The sequence below is a fragment of the Ischnura elegans genome, chromosome 8 (assembly GCF_921293095.1).
Source record: "Ischnura elegans chromosome 8, ioIscEleg1.1, whole genome shotgun sequence".
NCBI lineage: Eukaryota > Metazoa > Arthropoda > Insecta > Odonata > Coenagrionidae > Ischnura > Ischnura elegans.
Genome location: NC_060253.1, coordinates 63,081,249 through 63,094,059, shown reverse-complemented (window position 1 = coordinate 63,094,059; position 12,811 = coordinate 63,081,249). Strand labels below are relative to the sequence as shown.

The window sequence follows — 12,811 nt, the reverse complement described above, 5'->3', positions numbered from 1 at the left end:
TTGCTGAATCAGCTTTGAACTTACCTCTTGAGGAGTCGAGGACAACCTGACGAATGGCGATACTACATGATTTTGGAGGTCCTCTCCCTCTTATTCTGCTATCCTCCCCGCTTCGATCAATCAATTTTCTTCAGGGCTGCGAAAGTAACCGGTTCCCATCGAAAATTTGTATCGGGTTCGTTCAACTGCTTTGTATTCGGGAAACAATTACGAATGCTCGCCCCCAACTCAAAAAAATTAAGACCCTCCCGTTGAAAAAGACCACTAAGAGGGTGTATAAAGGTGTTTTGATAATATGGTAGCAGAACTCCTGCGGCGGATATCAACCAATATGAACGTGTCTTTGAAAGGCAGACGTGTCTTGTCTTTGATGATCGGCTATTAGTAGTAATTACCTCCCATTCTGATGCCTCAAATAATAAGCCGCGCTGCATTCTGCAATGAAGAGCAGCGTAAAACCCGTTATTTGGAGGGTAAAAGGGTTTGCTGAGGTATTTTGAAGAGGATACGGATAGCTAAGGTCATTTACGCAGTGAGTAAAGGATGGAGAAAAAACCGGTGTAGGGGCTGAGCCAGCTTATGGATTTAGCGCAGAGTTCTCAAAAATTATCAACCTGTGGGCAGCTTCGACAACCGAACAATATTTTAGGGGACAACATAATCGAAGTCATAATATATAAAGGGTGGAGAAAAATTGAGGGGGTGAGAAGCCAAGGGGTACAAGTGATTTTTTCTCAACAGAGTTAGGTATAGTTAATTGCTAGAAGAGATACACAGAAATTGGTTGCCAAGGGATACGAGTGAGTCTTAAGGCCGTATCACACTAGCGACTGCGACCGCCGCTGCGACCGCGACTGCGGCTGCGACTGCACCCCATCACACATTGCGGCCGACGCCACGGTCGCGCATGCGCACGTATGAACGTTTCTGCTTGTGGCTTATTTGTTTACGAAAGCCCAAAGAATGGATAGAGAGCAGCAACTGTTGAAATTGTTCCTAAAATATGTTAAAACGTACTTCATTATTAGTCACCTTTGTACTCGGGTCCAATATCAAATATGCTGGGCTTCCACCTTCACTTTAAAAATCCGAAATTATCTCAGCGTTATCTTATAACCTTCTTGGACATCCCTCGCTACGGTAACCAAAACAAACAAACACGTCTGCCGCAAGCGCGCGAGATTGAAATGGAGCTCTCTGATTAGCTGCGACTGCGACTCAGAAGAATAGCCGGTCGGCTATTCTTCGGAGTCGCAGTCGCAGCGTTGACTGCCTCGCTCTGATTGGTCGACGGGCCAGTCGCAGTCGCGGTCGCAGCCGCAGCGCCGGCCGCAGTCGCTAGTGTGATACGGCCTTTAGTTCCAAGCCGACATAGAGTGGAAAATCGGATGCACTATATCAAATATCTAATTCATCTTGTTTGTTTTTTATGCCTAATTTCTGTGCCTAACTGCGTATAGAATAAAGAAATCACTTGTACCCATTGTCTTCCAAACCACTCAATTGTGTGACGAAATTTTCACCCTAGACTGCTGCTACTACTATGGACCAATATTACTGATGATGTTTAGGCAGAAAACGGCTAAAAAAAACTTTGAGCCAACCGCTCCGATTGGCCACGAGTTTTCCCCGTTGCTAGATGCTCGGGACACCTCATGACTTCGAATGCTTTTCCTGCAGGAGATCGCGATTCATCCTAGGCATCCGGCGAAAAGGCAAACCTGCAGCCAATTGGAGACTCAGCTCAGAGTTTCTTTTTTTTTTTTACAAATTATGCGTTTTCGGTATACACATCATCAGTAAGTTTGGTTCCTGCTGGCATCAGCTATCCAGGGTTAAAAGTTCGTGACACATTTTTTCTCCATCCTGTGAATAGACTCCAAACATTGGTGCTGGAAAGCATGAAGCAATACTGCGCGGCTTTTTATGTCGGTTTTACTTCGGTAAAATCGTAAAGTTCATCAAAGTGGCGTAAGATTTTGACAGTATATACTTATATATAATATCGGTACATTTTTTTCGTAAACAAGAGTTCTCGAGGGTCGAGTGAGAGGGCCTCGAGGACCGCCTGGCGTCCTGACGTCCCATCCGACGCCTGACGTCCCATCCGACAAGGCCTGACGTCCCATCCGACGGGTGGAGTTCTGTGCTTTCTATCCGTGCCATCACCAAAGTAGGTATTAGGTTTCACCTTTGAAATCGTGACCAAAACTAGGATTTGAACTAAGACCCTCCGAAGAGGAGGACAAGCACCCCGACTGCGCACCTCGACTGCGCGGGCATCGTATGGAATCCAGCGTAGGTAGACATAATCAATGGGCTTGATTAAATACCAATGAAAGCTGCTAAAAAAGAACAGAGAGCATTACCGTGCTTGTATAAGATATGACGTAAGCCTTGTGGGTGGCGTTGTGGGTCGGGTTTCCAATGTTGATATGCACTAACGAAAAATAATCCACTACAGAGTGGACTTTAAGGGCGCTTAAATAAGGGCGGTCTTGAAGAGAAAACCCGTAGGTAAGTGTTGTCATACAATGAGCTGGTTTCCATAGGAAGAAAGACAGACTGTTTTTTTTTAATACACTGGCACTACGAGAATTTTCAGCGAACAGCAGAATCGCTGTAAAAATCAAATAAGACGTGAGGAAGGGGAATTCGAATATAAGTTGGTGAATCCAAATTGTCGAATACATTCATTACCTTATTACAATCGCATCTCGGTGGATTTATCTAGAACTTTAGATGAGACAAGTGATTTCATGGAGTATTTCACACCATGTAAAGTAAATTAAACACAAAATATTTTTGCGATTGCAATATTATATGTTAATATCAACATTGCTATTCACAGGGTAGTTTATTGCATGGGCAAGAAAAAGAGCTCAGTACAATTTATGCAACCTCTCTGCTAGAAGTACAGTCAGAAAAATGCTTTATATAAAGAACACAACATTTTACTCATGGTAACATATGGTTATGATCGCCCGACTCCAGAGCGATGTAACTAAAGTTTTGGTGAGTAAATTTTATTTTCATTTGGAGTGAAAAGTAGAGTTAAATAACAAAAATTATTTATTACACATTGTATACCAGCTGAAAAGTGAATGTTGAAAATTTGAGGGTTGAATCGAAGTAAAAAAGTATAAATGAATTGCAAGTGAGAAAGTCTTCTTTCCTTGCATGTGCAAACTCTGGAGCCAAATTATGCTCATGTACGAGGTTCACACAATACTTTTAGAACTCTGTTGAATTTCATAGACATTCAGAAGTAAACGGATATACAAGATCTGATCTTGATATCCCATACGCAGCCAAGGAGTTCAATGCTGCCGTGATCAAATTATCGGCAGTGTTTGGTAAGGCAAGGATAATGGCGTTATCTGTAAATCACAACAAATTTACATTGAGGTAATCACTATGACAAAGGGAAACTATATTTAACTTCGCAACACATGAAATTAAAGCGAAATATACGTGCATTAAAGGCAATACTGTTTAATAATATAAAAACAACTTACCTATTCTCCCAAAGAGGAAATTTTGGCATGCATACAAAACAATGTAGTTGGTGTTATCCGTTTTCACGATGTAATAATCTGACTTTGTCGTTTTACCTTCAAGAAAAAATAAAAAATGCCAGAAAATTAAATTATATTTGATCGAAAATTAAGAATAAGCCCTAAACACGGTGAGTAAATATTAACATACACACTTAAAAGAAATAATTGTAATCATCAGTTATAACTGCTAAAAAGTGCATCCTTTGATAATTCATTATTCAACCACTACATGGCATTAGAACTCTAATCTATATTCTATAAAGTCCCCTAACGACCACTCACTCACTCACTCATTCATTCATTCACTCACTCATACAAATGTTTGGGGTGAACGAGACGAGATACGACAAAAAGTCCAATGAAGATCCCCTCTAAAATTGTCTGAAACCCCAGGAAAAATTATGAAAAGACTAAATTTACAATTATTTATCTGCCTATTCATATAAAATTGAGTATGGGGATTAGTCCAAAAACTGGCCACCAAATTCCAATGGCGGCGCGGCAGTCATAAAAAAGGAACAATCATAGCAACATATTTGTTTATGCAAACAAGAGGAGCTAAATTGGGAAAGAAGATAAAGGAATTAAAAAGAAAAAATGATAAATACAAGAAAGGAAATAAGGAAAATAATATTTGAAGTGTCTATTTCTTTGCGTCTTCTTTCCGCAAGAACACACATCTGTTTAAATCAAAGCGCATTCAAATGAAAAGCGGAGAAATATAAGTTAGGAAATTAGTTGCTGTTTTTGGTATATTACATTGAAAGTGTGGTGGTTATTAATTTCAAAGTAAACAAGTGCACTAAATGCTATTTTAGAAATATGATTCGTGCTGTTGACTATAGTTCGTATCTTGTTGGCGATACACGATTGTAGTAGAAAGACTTTCAAACAAGTCTTACATAATACAGGTAGGTAAAAATGATTATATTTTCATTTTTTGTGATGTTGATAACTTTTTATTTTTGTTTACGTTCTTTTTTCCGTTAATGTCCTTTTTAATGTATGTACAATGTTATCCGTGAGCTGCAGGAGTGAATAGGCAGTGAATAATACAATATGGAAGATCAGTGCAAATAAAGGTATTTCTTATTCAATTATTTGTCTTGCGAAAATCTCGTTTACTTGAGTGACTAAGTTATTCAACTGTGAAAATTATTGAAATCTTGACATTCACAATGTCTTGTACACCAAAGGCTGTGATCCGTTATTCACCAGATTTATTGCGCATTGCGTTGGATATTAAAGCTGAGATATTTGTATATCCCGATTCATTAAAACTTTAAATAGAGGTATTTCTGAAGTGAAATCATTCGCGATCAGCATAAATTATATTTCGATAAAATTCGTCATACTAGCCCCGATTCATGCTAAGGCGCATTTGTTCTAGATATTGATATTCAGTCCCTACATAATTCGCTTACGAAGGGGAACAGCTGTTACATCTTATTCGTATATCAAGAATTTGGTTGAGTTTTGTGGAAAATAATTAATAAACGTGTTTTTCTTTGTAATACGTAAAGTCATTATGTTATGATATCACGTATGCATTGGGTGTTACAGTGGAACGTGGTCTCAACGTTTTTTGTATTTGAATTGAATAAGTTAGAGAAACTCGTAGAAATTTATTTTACTTTTTTAGCCCCTCAGAAAAACGTTTCTCTTTATAAATATTTCCATTCATATTGTAGCCTACGTACCATGCGCTCGTTTTACGTGAAAGTGGAAATATTGCTTATACCTAAGCTAGCCAGCTTAAAAGTAAACGATCCTTAAGTAACAAGTAGCAAACAAAAAGTGTAAGACCTCCCACAGTGAGCATAACAGGCCGCAGGCCTTTTTCGGGGGGGGCCTAGGGGGGGCAGAGCCCCCCCAGCGAGCAAAGCGAGTATTTAAATATAACCAATTACAGCATTATCAAATTAATGTAAATATTGGAATATTTGAATAATAGTCTGAGACGTGATGTAAAACAGTGCCCTAACTAAAAAATTAAGCTATATTATGTCCTTTAATAATGATACATGGCAATAGCAACGTACCCAGTTGTGTCAGTTCAAACGTAAGGTAGGTACCAGCAGTACTATCAGCACCATTGTTCCCTGTAACGGTCACAGTTCCTGATGCACGGGACGCACCACCACTGAAAAAGGAAAGAAACGCGGAAATGTCATGTCTCCAATTTTTTTCTATGCATGCAAGGCATAAAAACAGGAAGTAATATTTTTAAGTAACCTGCACTCTATAAGCCCAGTCGAAATTATTAGGTCCTCCCTTAGAATGAATACAATGAATGACTAACACACTCATTCTGCAGGTGGTGGAAAAGTCCTTTCCAGCAGGTTTAATAGGGATTCCAAGAAAAAGTGAATGATTGAGGATATGGGCACTGAAGAGAGCAAAGGCATGTCCAGTATGGAGCAGAAAGGGTCTGCTGCCCTCCCCCCCCCCCCCCCAGAAAAGAATCGCAAAGTGTTTTGAGGAAAATCTAGATGTGATTGAAACGAAGGTTTTCAACAAATTTTTTTTGAACCTACGAAATACATGTACATGTAACTAAAATAAAAATTATTGGTCTTGTGTACACCCTTGGAGGAGAGGTGATCGTTTGAGTAGGTTCCGATGTGCATCATTATTACTGAACTTCCTTTGTATAATTAATTCAATTAATTTATTGCATTGTGATACACAGCTGTAATTCTGAGTTTTACGAGTAATACGTGAAGTATGGTGAAAATGGATCAAAAGAGGTAGCGAAATATTGTTGGCGAGGCCGAAAACCTTTTGATATATGAGTGGCCTAAAAGGTAAGGTTATGTAAGTTATATTATAATTACATCTTCTGGACTCCTGTGATGGCTAAAGAATACTTGGAATTCGCTGTAATGGCTGCAAAGGTGTATGTGATGCATTTCCAGTCATGACGATGAATTGAAGGGGAACGAGCAAGTACCCTCCAGGTATTCACAAGCTGAAAAGAGAGAAATCTTTAAGTAATAACGAAAGAATAAATCAAATAAGACGTGAGGAAGGGGAATTCGAATATAGGTTGGTGAATCCAAATTGTCGAATACTTTCATTACCTTATTGCAATCGCATCTCGGTGGATATATCTAAAACTTTAGATTAGACAAGTGATTTCATGGAGTATTTCCTACCATGCAGGATGAATTAAACACAAAATATTTTAGCGATTGCAATATTAGATGTTAATCCCAACATTGCTATTCACAGAGTAGTTTATTGCATGGGCAAGAAAAAGAGCTCATTTTTTCTCAAATTTATGCAACCTCTCTGCTATGATTGCAATTACTTCTTTATAGTGTGCATGTTAATATTTACTAACCGTGTTTAGGGCTTAGTCTTAATGTTCGATCAAAAATAATTTATTTTTCTGGCATTTTTTGATTTTTTATTGAAGGTAAAACGACAAAGTCAGATTATTATATCGTGAAAACGGATAACACCAACTACATTGTTTTGTATGTATGCCAAAATGTCCTCTTTGGGAAAATAGGTAAGTTGTTTTAATATTGTTAAACAGTATTCCCTCGGCATTCAAAATAAGTAAAAAATAATATTTAAAACAAAAGTATTATGTTTCCTCGCAAAAAAATCCGTCCCGGGATGATGCTTCCAAAAGAATATTATGGAAAAGTTTTATTAAATACCTTAAAATTACTTTTACCTCATAGGATCGATGGAAATTTTTACGTCTATATTTGAGCGTGTAAGTGGAGGGAAAGAAAGACAAACAACTGCAGAGTTATAGATTCAGGCTGCGTGAGCGAAATCCATATAATGGCTCTTTCTCATCTACAAGGAGAACAGCCAGCGCTTAATATTAGAAAGTTTTCCGTAACTTTTTCCGGATAATTTCACTGTACTTACATATTCTATTTTTCCATTGGAGATTCTCAAGACGAAAAAATTAAATAGATAGTTATCTATACACTGAGCACTTGCCCGAATTAAACCATTCAAAGGCATAAAATTTAATTAATTGTAAACCTAAATATTGAATAAACCATGAAATCAAGGCAACTACTACAAAAATAGAATATTCTACCGTTTTTATGAGTCTTTGTGCATCTATATTCCTTTCACTGGATGAATCAATGGAGGAAGTTTCTGGGGAAAAGAACTTTGGAATGTTGGCACACAACAAACAAGAACTTTGACCTTCGTGTACACGAGATTCTCAGCTGGGACTCCTCATGTTTAACTCCAGGTGTTCTAGCCAGGGATGGCAATCAAAATTAATGAAAGTCAATACCACCAATATTTCAATAGCTTCGTTCGCGGGAGCGAAACGAAATCGGAGTGAAAACTACTGCGGGTTGAAACTAAAAATCTCTGCGACGAAACGAAACAGATAATGTCTGGAACCGGAGAGACCATGTGCTTCACCTTCGAACAGTTTAGTTTCGACTCATAAACCAAGTACCAAGTATGGTGGAATGAAGTAGAGGGTCGGCCTACCGCCACTAGATGCATTTGGAATTCAAATTTTAACCAGAGGCCGGAGAACGGTGAGCGCTAACTGGCCAATCGATTTTTAAGCTCAATATTTTAACCCGTTCGCATCGTAATTTTTCACGGAAATTTCTAAACTAAATGCCTTTTATATTTTTCCAAGGGTTTTCATTTATCGTGCGAAAGATCCACAGAGAAAAAATAATCCGCCTTGACCGGGACTCGAACCTTATGGATGATTTTTTCTCTGTGGAACTTTCGCACGATTGTGCGTTGCGGGTGACTCCCGTAAAAGTTATCACCGTGGCTTGTCCCGGTACTCTTTAAATTGGTTTTCATTTACCTATTATTTTATAGAATATGAAATTAAGTGTCAAGAGGCATAGACTTTATATGGGATAATTTTAGTTATTTTTTTCGCACATGATATTTAGTTTTAAGATAATATTCCTTCAATATAAAATTTTCAAATGCAACAACAGCAATGACACTACCGGCAGTTCGCCGGCTCTTTCACTTAAGGAAAATCGTACCAAACCGTCGAATCGCCGTCTATTTACCCGAATGGGTTAACCTCTCTACATTTTATTATGAAATGGGTAGCAACAATGCCCTCTTTTCCCCATTCACTCAACTTCTGGGATCGAAACTTAACACTTTGCGTGCCATGGGCGTAATATTACGTCCTGCTAATCCTTCTGAGGATTGCCATGGACGTAATATTACGTCTTTCCATTTCATTGGCATTGTATGCGTGAAGCCGTAATATTTCGCCCGTCGTACTTTTCCAGTTTACAGCTTAGGGGTTCTGTTTTTTCAAAAATCAACTGCTCGACGGAAAAAGAGTTCAATTTATGTCTTGAGGACGAATAGTCCTCTGTAGCTACCGGCATCCTCATCTTAGGCCACTTAGTGTGAAAATTCTTTGGGCCAATGGACCGTTCGTCGAGGGTGCATTGACCCTTTTTTTCATCCAGGATTTATAAAGTTTTGCTTGTAACAATGCTTTTTTATGATTTCCATGCTTTAAATAGTTCGAATCGAGCGTATTAAAAAAATTATTATGCATGCAATGGCGGTACATCATATGTTGCAACTTTTTTATTTTTCAAAAACAGTAGGTTTTCATTGTTAAATTATGTGTTTAAAAATTAGCAATACATGTTATTCAACTCATTCATAAAGATGAGCAAAGTCTATTTTTATTGAAATGAACATCGATATAAATATACATTTGCCGCTAATGTTTTAAAAAATGTACGAATATAGTAAAAAATCTCTGGATATTTCAGTAGGGCTTTCAATTTAGCAGCCGGCACTCAAAGTGTTAACTATGAGCGGTAGGGTTTCGATTAATTTAGTTTTATTCCCGGGAGTAAAGTTTCGTCCCGGGTCGAAACTAAACTCCTTGGTGATTTTAATTTCGTACGGGAACAAAACTAAACGTAGGTCTCGTATTTTCGTTTCTCTCCGGGTTAAAACGATACATTTTCGTTTCGTTTCAATTGCCATCCTGATTCTAGCCCCGTAGAAAGTCCTCTTAATCGATTCTCGGTGACGTAAGACTCTTCTAGCGAGGGTCAAATCTGTACTCCGCTGTGCACCAACCCTTCAGAGTTTTTTCAATAAATTCGCCCCATTCATTCAATCGTTGAGTAGAACATAGGTGCATACATTACCTTTGGACATCATAATATACAATGCAGTGATCCATATAACAAAAATTTTGTTCTAAACTTATAGGTGCGTTTTTACATAATTGCCATGACAAAATATTTTTTGGACCGGGGATCAAACCACGGACCTTTGGCTTACCGAGACACAGCGCAGACCACTATGAAATATAGGTTCCTGATTTCCTAAGGCAATTTTACGGATTTTTTTATATTTTAACTGAGAGAAATTTTTCTCATAGAAATTCGTGTATTTTTCACCACCGTTAACGTGGCAATCTTCGAAATATTATACTTGCACTTATATCTTCGTATTAAATAAACTAATGTTGGAGGAATAGATCCAAATATGCCAATTCATGCCCGCCTGGCCTATTTTTTGTGTATCATTGTATTGCACTTATGCACTGAATATACAAGTGGCTTTTAACGCCGTCCGGCACATGAGTACAAAGACTTGAACTACTAAAGGAGGAAATTTGCCGTGGAAAAATGTTAAACATGAACAAGATTCGAGCCTATGTATCACAATTTAAAGTCTGATATAACGCCAGTTGTGCTACCAAGGCAACATTAGTCGAGGCAAATTTCCAAGCCATCACACTCTTCTAGTTCGTGGAAAAACGCTTCTTCTAAAGTTACCAGTAAAACCAGGATCGTGCAAATGATTAATGACAAACAAATGCCTTGTTGGTGCAAAATAGTATACCACTTTATCATATATTTAAAGTATAAGGATCCAATCCAGGTCAACCCAAACAATTTACAAATTTCCTCATTTTTAAAGGCAAAGTTAAGTCTTCGAGGTCATGAGCTGTCCAAAGCATCCCGTAAAAGGGCAAACTCGCTTTCAATCGGAGAACTTTCTAGTTAGATTCTGTTGTTTAAATATGGTGAGTTTTGACCAAAGCGTCACTAGCAATTTTGGTCCCTACTGGCGTCAGCTAGATTTATCTCTTGCGGTATTTCGACTCATTTGATCGGAATATCTTTTTGGCACGTTTATTAGCGCTATCTTTATCGTTGCAATAAAATAAATCAATGACGGCGCCTTATTTTAGTACGAAACTATAGTGAAGGCTATTGAAATTGAAATCCTCTAACAGAACTTAGACAATGTTCATTCGTGTAACATGCGTTAGTGACACTACAACTCAGCAGATTCACGGCGGACTCCTATCATAGAAGAACACGTGTTCATATAATAAATATTTTGAGCAGAGATTTTTAAGGGGACAGAATTCTTGAAGCGTGTTTTTGAAAAGTCCCCCGATAGATAAAGACAAAGGAAGGTGCTTTCCGCTCTCGTTAGACTGCAACGCAAATATAGGGGTGGACCACTGAAACATTTATTCAGTGAATTGAAGAATAAAACACAATAGAAAGCAGCACTATACGTCAAATACTGTTACGAGCGTACGGAGAGCGTTGAAAAGCTGTTACAAAAATTAGGATTGGAGCCACTATAGACTCGGAGGCTCTGTGTTCGGCTGTGATTGCTTGAGTAGGTTCGACAGAAACAACAAAATAAGAGAGATATTTATCCGAACAACTTGAAGTATGATTTTTAATCCGTCAAACTATGAAGAACTTAAGTATATAATAGGCTGCATTCAAATAATCCTAACACCGCACTACGTCATTTTTTGTACATTAACGGGTACATAGTTGGTGTTCTAACTCCATCTGCTACACACCTATTGTGGCGGTTTGCTGGGAAGTATGTATTCATATCGAGAACCCTCAAATAATATTAACCTCCATGAAAGTATCCTATTTTTCCCTCTTTATTACACGCCTTCTCTCTTTAACTTTCTTTCCAACAATCCCCTTCTTTTTATCAACAACATATGGCAACATTCTTTTAAACAAACAATACATAATCTAAAAGATCAACCTAGGTAAACGTACATACATTAAAATATAAATTTACGCAATGAAAATCTTAATGACGAACGAAATGAAATAAATTCAGTTAAATGGCATAAATAAAAATGGAATTCCATAAGGCACAGCGTTACAATGTGTACACCTTTCGCACACGTGCCTAATAAAGCCGTTTGCAGGTTCGCATGTGGAATTCCAAGGCAGTTGTGTAAATCGCTGGTGTTCTAACACCCTCCGCCATACGCCTATCATGGCGGTTTGCCAGGTAGCACTTAAGCGGAATTGGATGAATATACTTACATTTTGGATCGTTAGCGTAGGAGCTGGTGAGGACGTCAATGGAGGACAAGTGCCTGCCCTTAATTTCTGACCGCTGATCACAGCGACGATTCCAACGAGAACAATGACAGTGATGCGGAAATTCATATGTAGAGCCATGTCAGTGGTATCTTTTTTCTTCAATGGTTACGAATTGAAATAATTTCACCTGCAAGCAAGGAAAAAAGTGATAATATTACCATGTTAAAAGTACCCAATTGTAGTTTGTCCCAATAGCATCATGCATGAATGAATGAATATATAATATGATGCGAATCCAACTATTAACAACTAAATTTTATTGATCGACAGCCACTTTTTAACAAGAGTACCTAATTAAGTATTATTGAACAAAAGCCACTTTTTAAATTTAAATTCACGAAAAATTACTTCTCTATGCATTGTAATTGTGTTTGGTAATTTTCACATTTCCAATGTTTTTTTTTCGGTTTTAAGGTAAGTACTTTTTTCCTGTTTTTAATGCACCAACAAAAATTCTGTTTTTGCTAAATTTCACCTGCTAATATAATTTATACCTATTTAGCCTTAAACTTGTTATAAAATAAATTCATCGAACATTTTTGACCAGAGGTAAACAAAAATCCACAATTTTTCTACCCTCAGACGCAATAATTTAAATTAAACGTATTCGAATCGTGCAATATCTCAAAACCACGCTTCACAAAGCAACAGAGCGCCATAAGACATTGCTCGAGTCAACCTTGGACTTACCTTGTGAGTGTTGCGATAACCCAACGGATTGTGACGCTAAAAAATTTTGGCGTTACTCCTTATATATTCGCGAGTGGGCAAATGGACTAAGCCATCCTCGCTTCCACGTTTGTTATTGAACCCCAGAGAGCCAAGACCAGACGGAAAAGGTTCCAGTCTCAAAGA

The 12,811-nt window shown here is 37.9% G+C and overlaps 1 protein-coding gene across 1 annotated transcript in view; it reads right to left on the bottom strand.

Annotated features, from left to right (window-relative positions):
- Positions 1-2,775: 2,775 nt before the first annotated feature.
- Positions 2,776-12,811, bottom strand: part of LOC124164330 — a 148,624-nt gene continuing 138,588 nt past the window's right edge. Inside the window, exons 2-6 of the mRNA XM_046541600.1 lie at positions 11,897-12,083; positions 6,398-6,531; positions 5,603-5,703; positions 3,519-3,614; positions 2,776-3,380 (exon numbers count right to left, since the gene is read on the bottom strand). Coding sequence (XP_046397556.1) covers positions 3,253-3,380; positions 3,519-3,614; positions 5,603-5,703; positions 6,398-6,531; positions 11,897-12,034 — 597 coding nt within the window. The 5' untranslated portion in view covers positions 12,035-12,083 and the 3' untranslated portion in view covers positions 2,776-3,252. The remainder of the gene's footprint in view (positions 3,381-3,518; positions 3,615-5,602; positions 5,704-6,397; positions 6,532-11,896; positions 12,084-12,811) is intronic.